A 22238-nucleotide genomic window follows, 5' to 3' on the forward strand; every position below is an offset into this window, starting at 1 on the left:
TACCAATTACTTCTTATATTCAAATAAGTTGTCTACATTACATATTTCCTCAGTCATTCTATTCCATTCATCCTTCACTATTTTACAACACAAGTACTTTCATTACACCTTTTTTAAACAAGTCTCTTGCATATTTTTCATGTTATGAACTCAAATCATTCTATTCCCACATTTCTCAGATAACTGTCCACTGATCTCACCCCAACTCTCATTTGCCCTCTGTTTCAATTCCTGTACTAATGATCTAATGCTGCTTTTTTTTTGTACATCTCACAATCACTCTCATTCCTTCTCAGCAGGTAATTATGCTCATACCACTCCTTATCACTTGCCCAAATCCCACCTGTGTGTCACATACTTTTCTTGTACATGTATGCAATTCTTTCCCACATAACTCCCATAATTGTCCACTCCCCAAATTTTGTTTACTCTCACCTTTTGCCGTTCTTCAACCAAAACTCTCCAGGTATATCCTCACACAGACCTCTTTTCCAAGCTCACTCACTTCCACCACCCTCTTCCCACCCATGTCACTTCCTCTTTTAGACCATCAGCTTTAATAACCTTATCTAGTATCATAATGCAGTATGAGGTGTAATCGTGTATAATACTAGTGCACATACAAATATATTTGGCATCTGCTTCAAAAATGATATCCACCTTGATATGTACATACTTTATTATACAGTTCATTATCCCTATATTGAAATTATAAAATTAATATGTACTCCAGAGAAGTGAAATCTCTTATCTCATGTAAAACAATCTATATAAAATGTATACCTCTAAAAGCATTTTTTAAAAAGAAACATAAAATGGTCAGCACAATATATCAACATGCCTGCATACTAACCTGACAAAGACAGTCATGGAAAGGAAGAGTTTCAATCCCCAGGGCTTCCATACGCTGCAGCTGCTCTTCATAAAAGTACTCTAGCTCATACATAGACAAGTAACCATCTCCATCAAGGTCCATGCACCTGTTACATGGATATCTATCAGTAAAAGTTATGTATCAAGATGCTTCAAAAATGTTCTACAGATATCAATCCATTAAACTCGCTTTATAAATGAGACATACTACAACAATATCACTAACTAACGAGTAGGGCTTCAATAAAATCTTGCAATTTCCAATCTTTCTGAAAACCTATCTATCTTACCTAAACCAGTACTCTATAGCTGTTGGATGCCGCTTGTCCTCTTCTGAAATGAGGAACCACACAAATTCTTGGTAGCCCATTCGATCTTGTTTTTGTAACCGTCCTCTCGTCACTGCACCACTAAATATACGTTCAATCATACGCCAAGAAAGTGCTGGAAGAACAAAAATGTTTCATTTATGAGTTTCAGTACATTTTCTCCGCTGGTCACAATATCAAACTATCTCATGTGTTCAAAAACAAGATACCTATACCATAATAAAGACCACACACTCAGCTTACCACGTTCATTGTGTTTTGCCAAATCATGTTTGTCTATGAACAGGTCATGATCTGTATCCAGTTCCCAAAACTTGCAGTAAATTACATAGAAATGTTCATAACTGAAGTAATCAGTGATCTGGTTAATATCTTCTTCCTCTTCTAAATAACTTATGACCTGTAAATATTGATATGATTGGAATTAGGTCTAATATGGTGAGAGCATATGAACATAGTAAGTTTTAATGAAAAAGATATAATGAATCCCTAAGTCAACCTAAACATATAGAAACGTCCTAAATGTGTCTACACTAAAGTTTTCGAAAAGAATGATGGAGGAGGAAATGACAGCAATCTAAAAGTCCTTAGCGGTAAAAGATTTTGAACCTACTCACACTCTACATGTGAGGATTGCTGGTCTTACTTTGTCTCATCAAAACGGGACTACCAGGGTAGTCCTGCCATCTTCTTACAAGCACCATACACCTATTCAAATCTTGCTTAATTTTTTCATATAAATTCTCTCCAGATCCATAAATGCTACATACAAATCCATTTGCTTTTCTAAGTATTTCTCACATACATTCTTCAAAGCAAACACCTGATCCACACATCCTCTACCACTTCTGAAACCACACTGCTCTTCCCCAATCTGATGCTCTGTACATGCCTTCACCCTCTCAATCAATACCCTCCCATATAATTTACCACGAATACTCAACAAACTTATACCTCTGTAATTTGAGCACTCACTCTTATCCCCTTTGCCTTTGTACAATGGCACTATGCACGCATTCCGCCAATCCTCAGGCACCTCACCATGAGTCATACATACATTAAATAACCTTACCAACCAGTCAACAATACAGTCATCCCCTTTTTTAATAAATTCCACTGCAATACCATCCAAACCTGCTGCCTTGCTGGCTTTCATCTTACGCAAAGCTTTCACTACCTCTTCTCTGTTTACCAAATCATTTTCCCCTAACCCTCTCACTTTGCACACCACCTCGACCAAAACACCCTATATCTGCCACTCTATCATCAAACACATTCAACAAACCTTCAAAATACTCACTCCATCTCCTTCTCACATCACCACTACTTGTTATCACCTCCCCATTTGCGCCCTTCACTGAAGTTCCCATTTGCTCCCTTGTCTTACGCACTTTATTTACCTCCTTCCAGAACATCTTTTTATTCTCCCTAAAATTTAATGATACTCTCTCACCCCAACTCTCATTTGCCCTTTTTTTCACCTCTTGCACCTTTCTCTTGACCTCCTGTCTCTTTCTTTTATACATCTCCCACTCAATTGCATTTTTTCCCTGCAAAAATCGTCCAAATGCCTCTCTCTTCTCTTTCACTAATACTCTTACTTCTTCATCCCACCACTCACTACCCTTTCTAATCAACCCACCTCCCACTCTTCTCATGCCACAAGCATCTTTTGCGCAATCCATCACTGATTCCCTAAATACATCCCATTCCTCCCCCACTCCCCTTGCATATGATAGAGTTGATAGAGATGCTCTGTGGAAGGTATTAAGAATATATGGTGTGGGAGGCAAGTTGTTAGAAGCAGTGAAAAGTTTTTATCGAGGATGTAAGGCATGTGTGCGTGTAGGAAGAGAGGAAAGTGATTGGTTCTCAGTGAATGTAGGTTTGCGGCAGGGGTGTGTGATGTCTCCATGGTTGTTTAAGTTGTTTATGGATGGGGTTGTTAGGGAGGTAAATGCAAGAGTTTTGGAAAGAGGGGCAAGTATGAAGTCTGTTGGGGATGAGAGAGCTTGGGAAGTGAGTCAGTTGTTGTTCGCTGATGATACAGCGCTGGTGGCTGATTCATGTGAGAAACTGCAGAAGCTGGTGACTGAGTTTGGTAAAGTGTGTGGAAGAAGAAAGTTAAGAGTAAATGTGAATAAGAGCAAGGTTATTAGGTACAGTAGGGTTGAGGGTCAAGTCAATTGGGAGGTGAGTTTGAATGGAGAAAAACTGGAGGAAGTGAAGTGTTTTAGATATCTGGGAGTGGATCTGGCAGCGGATGGAACCATGGAAGCGGAAGTGGATCATAGGGTGGGGGAGGGGGCGAAAATTCTGGGGGCCTTGAAGAATGTGTGGAAGTCGAGAACATTATCTCGGAAAGCAAAAATGGGTATGTTTGAAGGAATAGTGGTTCCAACAATGTTGTATGGTTGCAAGGCGTGGGCTATGGATAGAGTTGTGCGCAGGAGGATGGATGTGCTGGAAATGAGATGTTTGAGGACAATGTGTGGTGTGAGGTGGTTTGATCGAGTGAGTAACGTAAGGGTAAGAGAGATGTGTGGAAATAAAAAGAGCGTGGTTGAGAGAGCAGAAGAGGGTGTTTTGAAGTGGTTTGGGCACATGGAGAGGATGAGTGAGGAAAGATTGACCAAGAGGATATATGTGTCGGAGGTGGAGGGAGCAAGGAGAAGAGGGAGACCAAATTGGAGGTGGAAAGATGGAGTGAAAAAGATTTTGTGTGATCGGGGCCTGAACATGCAGGAGGGTGAAAGGAGGGCAAGGAATAGAGTGAATTGGAGCGATGTGGTATACCGGGGTTGACGTGCTGTCAGTGGATTGAATCAAGGCATGTGAAGCGTCTGGGGTAAAACATGGAAAGCTGTGTAGGTATGTATATTTGCGTGTGTGGACATATGTATATACATGTGTATGGGGGGGGGGGGTTGGGCCATTTCTTTCGTCTGTTTCCTTGCGCTACCTCGCAAACGCGGGAGACAGCGACAAAGTATAAAAAAAAAAAAAAAAATAAATACTCTTGCCAACTCCTGTCCAATCAAATTTTTTTAAGTGTAATCATGAAAAAGTCCAATAATTCTATGACCCCTTGTCCCAGGCATCATGGGGTGCTAAGAATCTCCAAGTTTCTGCCTGACTCTACAGCCAATGAGAGGGAGGGCTCTGACAGCAGTAGTACAAGCCCCTCCCGCCACCTTTCCCACTCTGTTAGAACTTTTCTTTTTGTGCACTATTAAAACATTTGTGTTCTCTCTAGTAACCTCTCAACACCATATGCGTAGTACCTCTCCTAATATCTTACTTCTCTCTTAAACACTAGTCCTTTTTTCATATCCAATTAGGCATAATCCCCACTCACAGTTCTCATTCAAAGGTGGTGTATGGAACTCTACCTTCTCATGTCTATCCCAATAACTATGACCTGACACATTCTAAGAGACAAAATTCAGAAATAATTTCCCTTGTCACTTCTTTTTCTTCTTCATAATCTTCTCTATACCTCAAAGTATGCCTTCAAACATAAAGAAATAAAATATTTAAAATCAGAAGGAATTTCATGACAGTTGGACATAACATGAGTTGAGGGGAAAAACTGTCAGGATAAATGTAAGAAGACACTTCTTCAGCAACAGAATAGAGGACAAGTGGAGCAAAATGAGAAAATATAAGGTCATCAATTTGGGAAACGACGATCAAGTATATATATATATATATATATATATATATATATATATATATATATATTTAGGCACCCCACTCTGAGCCTTCGAGGAGGATGATCACTCCCCGAAACAGAAGAAGGAGTCACGCGGGGAGTGATCATCCTCCTCGAAGGCTCAGAGTGGGGTGCCTAAATGTGTGTGGATGTAACCAAGATGTGAAAAAAGGAGAGATAGGTAGTATGTTTGAGGAAAGGAACCTGGATGTTTTGGCTCTGAGTGAAACGAAGCTCAAGGGTAAAGGGGAAGAGTGGTTTGGAAATGTCTGGGGAGTGAAGTCAGGGGTTAGTGAGAGGACAAGAGCAAGGGAAGGAGTAGCAATACTCCTGAAACAGGAGTTGTGGGAGTATGTGATAGAATGTAAGAAAGTAAATTCTCGATTAATATGGGTAAAATTGAAAGTTGATGGAGAGAGGTGGGTGATTATTGGTGCATATGCACCTGGGCATGAGAAGAAAGATCATGAGAGGCAAGTGTTTTGGGAGCAGCTGAATGAGTGTGTTAGCGGTTTTGATGCACGAGACCGGGTTATAGTGATGGGTGATCTGAATGCAAAGGTGAGTAATGTGGCAGTTGAGGGAATAATTGGTATGCATGGGGTGTTCAGTGTTGTAAATGGAAATGGTGAAGAGCTTGTAGATTTATGTGCTGAAAAAGGACTGATGATTGGGAATACCTGGTTTAAAAAGCGAGATATACATAAGTATACTTATGTAAGTAGGAGAGATGGCCAGAGAGCGTTATTGGATTACGTGTTAATTGACAGGCGTGCGAAAGAGAGACTTTTGGATGTTAATGTGCTGAGAGGTGCAACTGGAGGGATGTCTGATCATTATCTTGTGGAGGCTAAGGTGAAGATTAGTATGGGTTTTCAGAAAAGAGGAGTGAATGTTGGGGTGAAGAAGGTGGTGAGAGTAAGTGAGCTTGGGAAGGAGACCTGTGTGGGGAAGTACCAGGAGAGACTGTGTACAGAATGGAAAAAGGTGAGAACAATGGAAGTAAGGGGAGTGGGGGAGGAATGGGATGTATTTAGGGAATCAGTGATGGATTGCGCAAAAGATGCTTGTGGCATGAGAAGAGTGGGAGGTGGGCTGTTTAGAAAGGGTAGTGAGTGGTGGGATGAAGAAGTAAGAGTATTAGTGAAAGAGAAGAGAGAGGCATTTGGACGATTTTTGCAGGGAAAAAATGCAATTGAGTGGGAGAAGTATAAAAGAAAGAGACAGGAGGTCAAGAGAAAGGTGCAAGAGGTGAAAAAAAGGGCAAATGAGAGTTGGGGTGAGAGACTATCAGTAAATTTTAGGGAGAATAAAAAGATGTTCTGGAAGGAGGTAAATAGGGTGCGTAAGACAAGGGAGCAAATGGGAACTTCAGTGAAGGGCGTAAATGGGGAGGTGATAACAAGTAGTGGTGATGTGAGAAGGAGATGGAATGAGTATTTTGAAGGTTTGTTGAATGTGTCTGATGACAGAGTGGCAGATATAGGGTGTTTTGGTCGAGGTGGTGTGCAAAGTGAGAGGGTTAGGGAAAATGATTTGGTAAACAGAGAAGAGGTAGTAAAAGCTTTGCGGAAGATGAAAGCCGGCAAGGCAGCAGGTTTGGATGGTATTGCAGTGGAATTTATTAAAAAAGGGGGTGACTGTATTGTTGACTGGTTGGTAAGGTTATTTAATGTATGTATGACTCATGGTGAGGTGCCTGAGGATTGGCGGAATGCGTGCATAGTGCCATTGTACAAAGGCAAAGGGGATAAGAGTGAGTGCTCAAATTACAGAGGTATAAGTTTGTTGAGTATTCCTGGTAAATTATATGGGAGGGTATTGATTGAGAGGGTGAAGGCATGTACAGAGCATCAGATTGGGGAAGAGCAGTGCGGTTTCAGAAGTGGTAGAGGATGTGTGGATCAGGTGTTTGCTTTGAAGAATGTATGTGAGAAATACTTAGAAAAGCAAATGGATTTGTATGTAGCATTTATGGATCTGGAGAAGGCATATGATAGAGTTGATAGAGATGCTCTGTGGAAGGTATTAAGAATATATGGTGTGGGAGGCAAGTTGTTAGAAGCAGTGAAAAGTTTTTATCGAGGATGTAAGGCATGTGTACGTGTAGGAAGAGAGGAAAGTGATTGGTTCTCAGTGAATGTAGGTTTGCGGCAGGGGTGTGTGATGTCTCCATGGTTGTTTAATTTGTTTATGGATGGGGTTGTTAGGGAGGTAAATGCAAGAGTCCTGGAAAGAGGGGCAAGTATGAAGTCTGTTGGGGATGAGAGAGCTTGGGAAGTGAGTCAGTTGTTGTTCGCTGATGATACAGCGCTGGTGGCTGATTCATGTGAGAAACTGCAGAAGCTGGTGACTGAGTTTGGTAAAGTGTGTGGAAGAAGAAAGTTAAGAGTAAATGTGAATAAGAGCAAGGTTATTAGGTACAGTAGGGTGGAGGGTCAAGTCACTTGGGAGGTGAGTTTGAATGGAGAAAAACTGGAGGAAGTGAAGTGTTTTAGATATCTGGGAGTGGATCTGTCAGCGGATGGAACCATGGAAGCGGAAGTGGATCATAGGGTGGGGGAGGGGGCGAAAATTTTGGGAGCCTTGAAAAATGTGTGGAAGTCGAGAACATTATCTCGGAAAGCAAAAATGGGTATGTTTGAAGGAATAGTGGTTCCAACAATGTTGTATGGTTGCGAGGCGTGGGCTATGGATAGAGTTGTGCGCAGGAGGATGGATGCGCTGGAAATGAGATGTTTGAGGACAATGTGTGGTGTGAGGTGGTTTGATCGAGTAAGTAACGTAAGGGTAAGAGAGATGTGCGGAAATAAAAAGAGCGTGGTTGAGAGAGCAGAAGAGGGTGTTTTGAAATGGTTTGGGCACATGGAGAGAATGAGTGAGGAAAGATTGACCAAGAGGATATATGTGTCGGAGGTGGAGGGAACGAGGAGAAGAGGGAGACCAAATTGGAGGTGGAAAGATGGAGTGAAAAAGATTTTGTGTGATCGGGGCCTGAACATGCAGGAGGGTGAAAGGAGGGCAAGGAATAGAGTGAATTGGAGCGATGTGGTATACAGGGGTTGACGTGCTGTCAGTGGACTGAATCAAGGCATGTGAAGCGTCTGGGGTAAACCATGGAAAGCTGTGTAGGTATGTATATTTGCGTGTGTGGACGTGTGTATGTACGTGTGTATGGGGGGGGGGCCATTTCTTTCGTCTGTTTCCTTGCGCTACCTCGCAAACGCGGGAGACAGCGACAAAGTATAAAAAAAAAAAAAAAAATATATATATATCCCTGGGATAGGGGAGAAAGAATACTTCCCACGTATTCCCTGCGTGTCGTAGAAGGCGACTAAAAGGGGAGGGAGTGGGTGGCTGGAAATCCTCCCCTCTCGTTTTTTTTTAATTTTCCAAAAGAAGGAACAGAGAAGGGGGCCAGGTGAGGATTTTCCCTCTAAGGCCCAGTCCTCTGTTCTTAACGCTACCTCGCAAATGCGGGAAATGGCGAATAGTATGGAAAAAAAAAAAAAAAAAAAAAAAAAAAAAAAAAAAATATATATATATATATATATATATATATATATATATATATATATATATATATATATATATATATATATATATATATATATAAAAATGTACAGCAATAGAAAATTCTAAAGTCTGTATGATAGAAATGCAAAGTTAAGATATGGGACACCATTTGTGTAAACTTCCTCTTTAATATTATGTATACATTATCAAAAAACAGCAAAATGAGAGAAGACGTTATCCTTAAATGGTGACTGACATCATATGTTCTATTAAGATATGGGGGCCAACATCAACTGATGTTTAATTTTCCTGCCCATACTTAAATATATAGCTAATTCATTCTAAAATTAGTAACCTACAGCAGTCTCTTCCAAAGCTAAGATGACAGCATAAACTCTGCTTTCTTACTTACCTAAAGACCTTCATTATAAGCACACAGCTATCCACTTGAATTCTGCATACACAGTGACCCTACACAAAGCATGTAGTTTGTTGAATGACTATAAAAGTATGAATACACAGCAAGAACCACCACAGATGTGAGAGCAATACTCCAAAAAAGAGTGGGTCAATCCTTTGTATAAACTGAGCAACTGTTTGTAAGAAAAGAAATTTTGACATCTACACAGAACTTCCAGCTTCTTAGGGACAAACTTAGCTATTTGTGGGGTTTCCAAGACAGAGTGGATGTTACAGTAATACTAAGAATGTTCACTGAGTCAAATGATGGACTGAAAGAACAAACAAAGGAAAGAGGAAAGTTGTGAAGAACTTTTAGCAGGGAGATGGGCAGAACTAAACTTAACCAAATTTCGTCTATCCCTCTGAGAAATCCCATCCAAGTCAGTTTATTGCGGACGTTGTGTTGAGACGAGATGCAGGTTCACCGAGAGAAGTAGGATAACGGATGGATGTGGAGGAATGCAGTGCTGAGCCATCAGCATATGTGCACATGTAGTTATATGTAGAAGAAAGGAAATTGCTGATAAAAAGGAGAAAAAGTGCAAAAGACAAACCAGAATCTTAAGGGACATAGCTCTCGATGGAGAAAGAGGGAGAGGCTGATCCATCAACAACACAGAGGAAGCTAGATAGGAGGGAGCAAAATGAGGGAGGGAAGACAAAAAAAAAAAGGGAGCTTAGAAATGAGACTCCCAATGCCACAACCTGTCACAAGGGTGATGACCAGACATTAGCAAGATATGAAAGAATATCACTAGTCTTAGGCTTCAGGGTCTTTATTTACTTCCCCAACTGAAGACATGATTATGAGTTGATCTTGATGTAAACAAATGTTGAGGAGTTACATCAGTAATGGTAATTAACACTTCTTGGAGGAAGCTACATAGTGGACTGTCTCTATGGGGAGCAAACTTTTCTATTGATCAAACTAACATTCCAAACTCTCATGAAACAGCACATTATTATCCACTGTCTCATGTATTACCATCAACTCCATGTCACTGCACAATCCCTCTACTATGACATAATAAAAATACTGTGATATTGACTGGTTAGTGAGGATATTCAATGTATGTATGGCTCATGGTGACGTGCATGAGGATTGGCAGAATACATGCATAGTGCAAAGGGGATAAAGGTGAGTGCTCAAATTACAGAGGTTTAAGTTTGTTGAGTATTCCTGGGAAATTATATGGGAGAGTATTGATTGAGAGGGTGAAGGCAAGTACAGAGCATCAGATTGGGGAAGAGCAGTGTGGTTTCAGAAGTGGTAGAGGATGTGTGGATCAGGTGTCTGCTTTGAAGAATTTATGTGAGAAATACTCAGAAAAACAAGTGGATTTGTATGTAGCATTTATGGGTCTGGAGAAGGCATATGATAAGAGTTGATAGAGAAGCTCTGTGGAAGGTATTAAGAGTATATGGTGTGGGAGGCAAGGTGACAGAAGCAGTGAAAAGTTTTTATCGAGGATGTAAGGCATGTGTACTTGTAGGAAGAGAGGAAAGTTAATGTCAGTTTGGGGCATGGGTGCATGATGTCTCCATGGTTGTTTAATTTGTTCATGGATGGGGTTGTTAGGGAGGTGAATGCAGGAGTTTTGGAGAGAGAGGCAAGTATGCAGTTTCTTGTGGATAAGAGGGCTTGGGAAGTGAGTCAGTTGTTGTTCGCTGATGATACAGCGCTGGTGGCTGATTCAGGTGAGAAACTCTAGAAGCTAGTGACAGAGTCTGGTAAGTGTGTGAAAGAAGAAAGTTGAGAGTAAATGTGAATAAGAGCAAGGTTATTAGGTACAGTAGGGTTGAGGGACAAGTCAATTGGGAGGTAAGTTTGAATGGAAAAAAATGGAGGAAGTGAAGTGTTTTAGATAACTGGGAGTGGATTTGGCAGAGGATGGAACCATGGAAGCTGAAGTGAGTCACAGGTTGGGGGAGGGGGCAAAGGTTCTGGGAGTGTTGAAGAATATGTGGAAGGCGAGAACATTATCTTGGAAAGCAAAAATGGGTCTGTTTGAAGGAATAGTGGTTCCAACAATGTTATATGGTTGCAAGGCATGGGCTATAGATAGGGTTGTGCGGAGGAGGGTGGATGTGTTGGAAATAAGATGTTTGAGGACAATATGTGGTATGAGGTGGTTTGATCAAGTAAGTAATGAAAGGGTAAGAGAGATGTGTGGTAATAAAAAGAGTGTGGTTGAGAGAGCAGAAGAGGGTGTATTGAAATGGTTTGGTCACATGGAGAGAATGTGTGAGGAAAGATTGACAAAGAGGATATATGTGTCAGAGGTGGAGGGAACAAGGAGAAGTGGGAGATCAAATTGGAGGTGGAAGGATGGAGTGAAAAAGATTTTGAGTGATCGGGGCCTGAACATGCAGGAGGGTGAAAGGCGTGCAAGGAATAGAGTGAAATGGAATGATGTGGTATACGAGGGTTGTCGTGCTGTCAATGGATTGAAGCTGGGCATGTGAAGCATCTGGGGCAAACTATGGAAAGTTTTGTGGGGCCTGGATGTGGAAAGGGAGCTGTGGTTTCGGTGCATTATACGTGACAGCTAGAGACTGAGTGTGACGAATGTGGTGTGCAAGGTATAGAGTGAATTGGAACGATGTGGTATACCGGTGTCGATGTGCTGTCTTCTCCTAGCATTACCTGGCACACGTGCGGGGGGAAGGGAGGTGTCATTTCATGTGTGGCAGGTTGGCGACGGGAATTGAATAAGGGCAGCAAGTACGAATTATGTATATGAGTATGTCTGTGTATGTATATGTTGAAATGTATGGGTATGTATATGTGCGTGTGTGGATGTGTATGTATATACATGTGTATGTGGGTGGGTTTGGCCATTCTTTCGTCTGTTTCCTTGCACTACCTAGCTAACGCAGGAGACAGCGACACATTATAATAAATAAAAAAAAATAATTAGGCAAGTGCTCTCTCAGATGCTCAGCTTTGTCTGTATGAGAAATTAATTTGTCAAGTAATGTGATTAACAATTCTCATTTTAAACTAATCAAAATGGAGATAATAATAACACATCAAATAAAGGTACATGCACTGTTATGTCTAACCATGCAATAGAGGGTACAAAAAAGTTTTAACCAAAAATTTCTTACCTGTAATAAGTTGGATCTCCTAAGTTCTGGCAAAATTATTCTGCCAGACCATGATCTATTTACACAATAATATATTCTAGCAATGACCTGAAAAAACAGAAAAGAAAAAATGAAAGAATCATTTATAAAATCCAATCAGATGATACAGGGATATAACCTACTTCATATGTGCCATACAAAAATTAGCAGAAAATGATGCTAAAATGGTGAAACAATAACAAGAAAGGTAGAATTTCACTATCCTCAATTGTCCATGAAAGCATTGCCATAAAAAGATTTGAGAGACAGCTTATTCTCTAACAATATTAAGTCTAACTAATTACCACTCAAATTCCACTCATACTGAACCATCACCTGATAGTCTGCCTCGAATTCTCAAACTCAACATTTTCCATTCATGAATGTAAATTTCTCATTCTCCACCTTCTCTTGTTTTCTCATATCTATGATTTCTTGTTCTTTCCTAATTCCCATCTACATTCCCATTTGTGTGTGAATTTTTGTGCAAATACACATTGCATAATATGATTACACGAAAGCCATACCAAATAAAAATCTAAAATAAATGTGGAGCAGTGGTTAGCATTCCTGAGCATGATGCACTCACAGGCCACCCAAGGCCAAGCACATTGGTTTGAATCCTGGTTGCAGCACTGCATGTCGTATAAGGTGACTAAAAGGAACAGACAAAGTGCCATGTGAGGAATTTCCCTCTAAGGCTCTGTTACCTGTTCTTGATGCTACCTCACTATTGTGGGAAATGGCAAATATGTATGAATATACAGTAAACCCTCAAAGTAATGTACCTTGATATAATGAATTTCAGATTTAATGGACCGGAAAAATAATACAGAACATTAATTAATAATAAAAATAATTTAAAAATTATTTACCTCCTAAAACATCTTTATATTAATACAAAAGTTTGATGATACTCTCTCAGCCTAACTCTCATTTGCCCTCTTTTTCAAACCCTGCACCTTACTCTTGATATCCTGCTGCTTTCTCTTATACATCTCTTAATCATTTGCACTTCTTCCTTGTAAGTACCACCAAACACCTCTCTTTTCTCTTTTACCACAAAATTTTCTTCAACTAGGTTACAAGAGTTTACTGTACCTACAGAGTTAAAGGGGTGGTCTTGATTAGGGCCTCAGGTGCCCGTGCCATCTCAGCTGACACACACAAAAAAAAATACAGTCAAGTCTTGAGTATCTAGAGATTGGTAAAAGTACATAATAAAAACTGATGAAATGAAATTTGTAATGATGATGATGAATAAGATAAACTGTATCATGGGACTGATCAAGCAATGTTCCATGACACAGTTCTATTACTTCCTCATCCTACTGCTTGAAAACTGTATCAATTTTAGCGCTTTAAATCATTCCAGCTTGTAATGAATGCATGCCGTACACAAATTCTATGGCATGATCCACTTACACATTCCTGTCCTCCTTGAAAGTCTAACCTGAATTTAATTTAGGCAACCTATCAACTTATACTCTGAAAAAGAACAACACTAAGTCTGGATGACTCACTGTGTGAACATATCTGGAGTGGAATTCAGTAGCCTCCTTGAGGAACGTGAGTCCAGGATGTGTGTCTACCACATCTTGGATCATGCTGAGGAAGTCTTCTGGCAAGAGGTAGTTCCGCACACCACGACTCAACACCCGCACAAACCGGGAGGCCATGTCATGGCAAGTAGAGATCACTCTGAATGATGACACTTAACATTAGCAAAATTCATGAAATCAACCTATAACTGATAGTGAATATAAGCATATATGTACACAGACACATGTGAAGCTTCTGGGGTAAACCATGGAAAGTTTCCTGGGGCCTGGATGTGGAAAGGGAGCTGTGGTTTCAGTGCATCACACATGACAGCTAGAGACTGAGTGTGAACGATTGTGGCCTTTGTTGTCTTTTCCTAGCACTACCTCGAGTGCATTTGTGTGTGTGTGTGTGTGTGTGTGTGTGTGTGTGTGTGTTGGTGGTGGTGGTGGTGGTGGTGGTGGTGGGGTGGGGTGGGGGTGGGGGTGGGGGTGGGGGGGGGGGGGGGGGGGGGGGGGGGGGGGGGGGGTTTGCCATTTCATGTGTGGCGGGGTGGCGATGGATCAAGGCAGCAAGTATGAACATGTGTACATACTTATATGTCTGTGTATGTATATGTATGTATACGTTGAAATGTATAGGTATGTATATGTGCATGTGTGGGCGTTTATGTTTGTGCATGTGTGTGTGTGGGTGGGAGGGGCCATTCTTTTGTCTGTTTCTTTGCGCTACTTCACTGGCACAGGAATATATATATATATATATATATATATATATATATATATATATATATATATTTTTTATACTTTGTCGCTGTCTCCCGCGTTTGCGAGGTAGCGCAAGGAAACAGACGAAAGAAATGGCCCAACCCCCTCCCCCATACACATGTATATACATACGTCCACACACGCAAATATACATACCTACACAGCTTTCCATGGTTTACCCCAGACGCTTCACATGCCTTGATTCAATCCACTGACAGCACGTCAACCCCGGTATACCACATCGCTCCAATTCACTCTATTCCTTGCCCTCCTTTCACCCTCCTGCATGTTCAGGCCCCGATCACACAAAATCTTTTTCACTCCATCTTTCCACCTCCAATTTGGTCTCCCTCTTCTCCTCGTTCCCTCCACCTCCGACACATATATCCTCTTGGTCAATCTTTCCTCACTCATTCTCTCCATGTGCCCAAACCATTTCAAAACTCCCTCTTCTGCTCTCTCAACCACGCTCTTTTTATTTCCACACATCTCTCTTTCCCTTACGTTACTTACTCGATCAAACCACCTCACACCACACATTGTCCTAAAACATCTCATTTCCAGCACATCCATCCTCCTGCGCACAACTCTATCCATAGCCCACCCCTCGCAACCATACAACATTGTTGGAACCACTATTCCTTCAAACATACCCATTTTTGCTTTTCGAGATAATGCTCTCGACTTCCACATATTCTTCAAGGCTCCCAGAATTTTCGCCCCCTCCCCCACCCTATGATCCACTTCCGCTTCCATGGTTCCATCTGCTGCCAGATCCACTCCCAGATATCTAAAACACTTCACTTTCTCCAGTTTTTCTCCATTCAAACTCACCTCCCAATTGACTTGACCCTCAACCCTACTGTACCTAATAACCTTGCTCTTATTCACATTTACTCTTAACTTTCTTCTTTCACACACTTTACCAAACTCAGTCACCAGCTTCTGCAGTTTCTTACATGAATCAGCCACCAGCACTGTATCATCAGCGAACAACAACTGACTCACTTCCCAAGCTCTCTCATCCCCAACAGACTTATATATATATATAAGTTTGAATGGAGAAAAGCTGGAGGAAGTGAAAATAAAAAGAGTGTGGTTGAGAGAGCAGAAGAGGGTGTTTTGAAATGGTTTGATCACATGGAGAGAATGAGTGGGGAAAGATTGACCAAGAAGATATATGTGTCAGAGGTGGAGGGAACGAGGAGGAGTGGGAGACCAAATTGGAGGTGGAAAGATGGAGTGAAAAAGATTTTGAGTGATCGGGGCCTGAACATGCAGGAGGGTGAAAGGTGTGCAAGGAATAGAGTGAATTGGAATGATGTGGTATACCGGGGTCGACGTGCTGTCAACGGATTGAACCAGGGCATGTGAAGCGTCTGGGGTAAACCATGCAAAGTGTGTGGGGCCTGGATGTGGAAAGGGAGCTGTGGTTTCGGTGCATTATTACATGACAGCTAGAGACTGAGTGTGAACGAATGGGGCCTTTGGTGTTTTTCCTAGCGCTACCTTGCACACATGAGGGGGGAGGGGGTTGTTATTCCATGCGTGGCGAGGTGGCGATGGGAACAAATAAAGGCAGACAGTATGAATTATGTACATGTGTATACATGTATATGTCTGTGTGTGTAATAAATGTGTGTACATTGAGATGTATAGGTATGTATATTGTGTGTGTGTGGACATGTATGTATATACATGTGTATGTGGGCGGGTTGGGCCATTCTTTCGTCTGTTTCCTTGCGCTACCTCGCTAACGCGGGAGACAGCGATAAAGCAATATAAATAAATAAATAAATAAATAAATATATATATATATGGTTTCATAAGTGGTAGAGGATGTGTGGATCAGGTGTTTGCTTTGAAGAATGTATGTGAGAAATACTAAGAAAAGCAAATGGATTTGTATGTAGCATTTACGGATCTGGAGAAGGCATATGATAGAGTTGATAGAGATGCTCTGTGGAAGGTATTAAGAATATTTGGTGCGGGAGGCAAGTTGTTAGAAGCAGTGAAAAGTTTTCATCAAGGATGTAAGGCATGTGTACGTGTAGGAAGAGAGGAAAGTGATTGGTTTCACTGAATGTATGTTTGCGACAGGGGTGTGTGATGTCTCCATGGTTGTTTAATTTGTTTATGGATGGGGTTGTTAGGGAGGTGAATGCAAGAGTCTTGGAAAGAGGGGCAAGTATGCAGTCTGCAGTGGATGAGAGAGCTTGGGAAGTGAGTCAGTTGTTGTTCGCTGACGATACAGAGCTGGTGGCTGATTCATGTGAGAAACTGCAGAAGCTGGTGACTGAGTTTGGTAAAGTGTGTGAAAGAAGAAAGTTAAGAGTAAATGTGAATAAGAGCAAGGTTATTAGGTACAGTAGGGTTGAGGGTCAAGTCAATTGGGAGGTAAGTTTGAATGGAGAAAAACTGGAGGAGGTGAAGTGTTTTAGATATCTGGGAGTGGATTTGGCAGCAGATGGAACCACGGAAGCGGAAGTGAATCATAGGGTGGGGGAGGGGGCAAAAATTCTGGGAGCGTTGAAAAATGTGTGGAAATCGAGAACATAATCTCGGAAAGTAAAAATGGGTATGTTTGAAGGAAAAGTGGTTCCAACAACGTTATATGGTTGCGAGGCGTGGGCTGTGGATAGAGTTGTGCGCAGGAGGGTGGATGTGTTGGAAATGAGATGTTTAAGGACAATATGTGGTGTGAGGTTGTTTGATCGAGTAAGTAATAATAGGGTTAGAGAGATGTGTGGTAATAAAAAGAGTGTGGTTGAGAGAGCAGAAGAGGGTGTTTTGAAATGGTTTGGTCACATGGAGAGAATGAGTGAGGAAAGATTGACCAAGAGGATATGTGTGTCAGAGGTGGAGGGAATGAGGAGAAGTGGGAGACCAAATTGGAGGTGGAAAGATGGAGTGAAAAAGATTTTGAGTGATCGGGGCCTGAACATGCAGGAGGGTGAAAGGTGTGCAAGGAATAGAGTGGATTGGAACGATGTGGTAATTTGGGTCGATGTGCTGTCAATGGATTGAACCAGGGCATGTGAAGCATCTGGGGTAAACTATGGAAAGTTCTGTGGGGCCTGGATGTGGAAAGGGAACTGTGGTTTCGGGCATCATTGCATGACAACTAGAGACTGAGTGTGAACACATGGGGCCTTTGTTGTCTTTTCCTAGCACTACCTCGCACACATGAGGGGGGAGGGGGATGTTATTTCATGTGTGGCAAGGTGGCGATAGGAATGCATAAAGGCAGACAGTGTGAATTGTGTGCATGTGTATATATGTATGTGTCTGTGTGTGTATATATATGTGTACATTGAGATGTATGTATATTTGCATGTGTGGACATGTATGTATATACATGTGTATGGGGGTGGGTTGGGCCATTTCTTTTGTCTGTTTCCTTGCGCTACCTCGCAAATGTGGGAGACAGCGACAAAGCAAAATAAATAAACTAAATAAATAAAATATATATATATATATATATATATATATGAGAGTTTGTGAGTGTGTGTAATTACTAATCTGTGATTACCTATTTACAGAGTAAGATGAAGGAATTCTACACTCATGTCGCCCCATCTCCTGAATTTTCTCTATTATACAAATTTCCAAATTTTATCATGTCAGAATGTACAATTTGGTCACCTAGCTTACTGCATTCATCAAATATATGATATAACATTAAGCACTGTTATGACAATGAATAACTACACATAGAAAGTAATCCTGAGCACCTCACCTGCTCCAGTAATCAGTAAACTGTTCTTGGGTGAGGTAGCCTAACTTATCCCCACCAGCAGCTATGAACAGTGGGGCCTTCCAGTAGAGAGGCAACTGGCATGCTCGCATGAGTGGTTCCATGTTGTCCCGCAACACCTGTCCACCCTGCTCTCGGAAAACTGCTGCCACCCGTGCCAGAGCCTGCTCCTGTGTTGCCTGAGTCGTTGGACGACCCATTGGGTAATAAAATCTGCCAGAGTAATATAAATGTGTCAGAATGATTTGAGGACAATCATGTGAATACAAATGTAAATTAAAAATTTTAGTGATAAGGGAACAAATAAATTTGGGATAACTATGGTTGAGAGGTTTGGTAAAATTATGACACAACACTTATAATACGAAAATGACAGATGCAAAAATACTTGGGAAACAATGATCCAATGAAAGAAATAATCAGTGAAAATTCATGATCAAATGTACCTGAATTACACTAAAAAGTGCAGTGAATCTCATTTGGTAGGAGGCAACAAAAAGTCTCAAACCTTTTTGGTGAACAAATAATTTTTTTTTCAGCCTCACCACAATGCAAAAAATAATAATTTTTTTTATCTATGAATAGGCACCCAAAATTTTTCTTTTACTTAAAAATGAAGACTCAACTGTTCTTAGTTTAGGAAAGAGACATTATCTATCATGCTGGCCAGTCCACCAGACTAAAGTTACATAAACTTTCATTTTATAAATTTTCCTTTATGGGATTATGTGCAGAAAAACAATCAAGACCATTGTTTTTTCTTTTCAAGGAAAAAACATTATTTAAAGGTCATGAAAGACAATAAAAACACTGATTCAACATATCTCAAAACCTTCACGCTCATTATACAACTATCACAACAACGACACAACATTTACTGCTCAATTGCCCTACACAAAGTATCACTGCCTTTTAAGACTTGTGGTTCTGCACAGTGGATGTTCCTGGCTTCCTAAGCACTATGGGAGCCCCTTGGAAGAAAGGAGGGGTTCCAGGGGTAGGGAGGTAGACAGGCAGGTATTTTTCTTTCATACTTGTTCACCTTTTCCCACAATAAGAAGTAGCACAATGAAGAGAAAAACAATAGCCTTCCTGTCTTATATCCACTCTCTAGCTGTCATAAATAATACACCAAAGAACAAGCCCCTCAGATGATTCTGTATGACCACTCCTTATGCCCTGGTTCAGCCCACTGACAGCATGTAAACTGCATCTAATTCGCTCTTTTGAATGGATGCCTCTCAACCTCTTGCATGTTTATTCCCTGACCACTCAAGGGATCTTTTACCTTCTCAGTTTCCCCTTTCTTGTTCTTTCCACTTCCTACATGTGCACCCTCATAATCAGCCTCTTACTCATCCTATCCATATGTTTAAGCTATTTCAGCATAACGTCTTCAACTCTCTTACCCTATCATTTCCCATTTGAAGAAACCTTTTTACACCACATATGAGGCACTGGAAGGTGATGAATTACCTGATCACTGAATGTTGAGACTTAAGTCCCAAAAAGTGAACCCCATGTTTGCCAAAGCAACCAGATGAATTCTCACCTTTACACTTTGATGAATGTTTGCCACCTTACCATGTGTGTATGGCGCACATTTTGGAACTTCAATCTCGACATAAGGTCGGTTGATTCATTACTGGCTCCAAGGGCCTTATAATGTCCTCAAGCATTTCATTTACAACACACATCCATCCTCCTCCAAACTTTTTGATCTAGGGTTCATGCTTCACATCTATTCAATACAACATCAATGAGACTTCTATAAAATAGTGCACCACCAACCTGGGTATAAGGAGGTTTTTGGTAGTCTTGGTGTGGCGCCGCAAGGTGTTGGTGGCCCTGGGGGAATGAGCAGGAGAGCCTGGGGTTGCAGGCAGGCCCAGAGGAGATCCTGGTTGCACTGGGTGGGCATTCTGCTGGTGGGTTGGAGTGATGGTAGCTGAAGTGGTGGTTGCAGTGGCAAGAGTGGCTGAAGGGGTTGATGGGAGGGGTGACACAGGAGAGCTCCCAGAAGCTGTGGACAGCGGCCGGGCATTCTCCTTCTGTGCCACACTGTTCTCTCGCACATATGTCTGAAAGAGGCACATCAAATTAGGTATACAGTGATGTGCTGAACCTGTAAAATTTGTAACAGACTTCCAGCATCAATATATCACCGGATATCAACATAATGAACACTCTTACATAGTAAAGGTAAATCACCATCGTAACTACACATCAAGAATAGCTGAGTATTGTCATTTTGCTCAGCAGTGCTATATAGTATTTAAAGAACGCGATTATATATATATATATATATATATATATATATATATATATATATATATATATATATATATATATATATATTATACTTAATCCCCGTCTCCCGCGTTTAGCAAGGTAGCGCAAGGAAACAGACGAAAGAATGGCCCAACCCACTCACATACACATGTACATACATAAACTCACATATACAATTCAACGCATACATACATATACATACACAAACAGGGTGGAAGGGATCATAATTTTGTGCGTGATCAAGTATATTCCTATGTGTATTCCTAAGTACTGTAATGCATTTTATCGTTACAAATATTAATCATGAATACAACATTACTGATAAACCAACATTATTAAAGAAGAAAAAGACCTTAGAGTGAACCTTTTTAGTAAAGACAAACATTTTGTCGCGATAACAAGGAAAATTCTGGAACTGCAACTTGCAGCTACTGTGATAACAAGGTTTTTCCAAATTTTCAAAAATCACCAAACCCAACCACGATATAGCACCAGGGTCAATCAGGTGCAGCCCATATGCGGTGTCAAGCTAAAACTTCGTGAAAAAAAAATTGTCTTACTTATTTCACTTTGTTTCCACCACACTTTATGGACATCATAATGTCAGGATGAGGCGCGAGCGTGTGTGTGTGTGTGTGTGTGTGTATATATATATAATGACACTACTTCTGTGCACTCACTCTTATCCCCTTTGCCTTTGTACAATGGCACTATGCACGCATTCCGCCAATCCTCAGGCACCTCACCATGAGTCATACATACATTAAATAACCTTACCAACCAGTCAACAATACAGTCACCCCCTTTTTTAATAAATTCCACTGCAATACCATCCAAACCTGCTGCCTTGCCGGCTTTCATCTTCCGCAAAGCTTTCACTACCTCTTCTCTGTTTACCAAATCATTTTCCCTAACCCTCTCACTTTGCACACCACCTCGACCAAAACACCCTATATCTGCCACTCTATCATCAAACACATTCAACAAACCTTCAAAATACTCACTCCATCTCCTTCTCACATCACCACTACTTGTTATCACCTCCCCATTTGCGCCCTTCACTGAAGTTCCCATTTGCTCCCTTGTCTTACGCACTTTATTTACCTCCTTCCCGAACATCTTTTTATTCTCCCTAAAATTTAATGATACTCTCTCACCCCAACTCTCATTTGCCCTTTTTTTCACCTCTTGCACCTTTCTCTTGACCTCCTGTCTCTTTCTTTTATACATCTCCCACTCAATTGCATTTTTTCCCTGCAAAATTACAGAGGTATAAGTTTGTTGAGTATTCCTGGTAAATTATATGGGAGGGTATTGATTGAGAGGGTGAAGGCATGTACAGAGCATCAGATTGGGGAAGAGCAGTGTGGTTTCAGAAGTGGTAGAGGATGTGTGGATCAGGTGTTTGCTTTGAAGAATGTATGTGAGAAATACTTAGAAAAGCAAATGGATTTGTATGTAGCATTTATGGATCTGGAGAAGGCATATGATAGAGTTGATAGAGATGCTCTGTGGAAGGTATTAAGAATATATGGTGTGGGAGGAAAGTTGTTAGAAGCAGTGAAAAGTTTTTATCGAGGATGTAAGGCATGTGTACGTGTAGGAAGAGAGGAAAGTGATTGGTTCTCAGTGAATGTAGGTTTGCGGCAGGGGTGTGTGATGTCTCCATGGTTGTTTAATTTGTTTATGGATGGGGTTGTTAGGGAGGTAAATGCAAGAGTTTTGGAAAGAGGGGCAAGTATGAAGTCTGTTGGGGATGAGAGAGCTTGGGAAGTGAGTCAGTTGTTGTTCGCTGATGATACAGCGCTGGTGGCTGATTCATGTGAGAAACTGCAGAAGCTGGTGACTGAGTTTGG

At 41.1% G+C, this 22238-nt stretch overlaps 1 protein-coding gene across 1 annotated transcript; it reads right to left on the minus strand.

Annotated features, from left to right (window-relative positions):
• Positions 1-817: 817 nt before the first annotated feature.
• Positions 818-20201, minus strand: LOC139748430 (serine/threonine-protein phosphatase 2A regulatory subunit B'' subunit beta-like). The gene is made up of 7 exons (XM_071661536.1): positions 19882-20201; positions 18073-18303; positions 13548-13725; positions 12007-12093; positions 1446-1602; positions 1164-1317; positions 818-980 (listed from the first exon to the last, which is right to left on the minus strand). The coding sequence occupies exons 1-7, from the start codon at positions 20184-20186 to the stop codon at positions 833-835; spliced, it is 1260 nt and encodes a 419-aa protein (XP_071517637.1). The 5' UTR covers positions 20187-20201; the 3' UTR covers positions 818-832.
• Positions 20202-22238: the final 2037 nt, after the last annotated feature.

This window comes from Panulirus ornatus, unplaced genomic scaffold, assembly GCF_036320965.1.
Source record: "Panulirus ornatus isolate Po-2019 unplaced genomic scaffold, ASM3632096v1 CTG_207_pilon, whole genome shotgun sequence".
Lineage (NCBI taxonomy): Eukaryota > Metazoa > Arthropoda > Malacostraca > Decapoda > Palinuridae > Panulirus > Panulirus ornatus.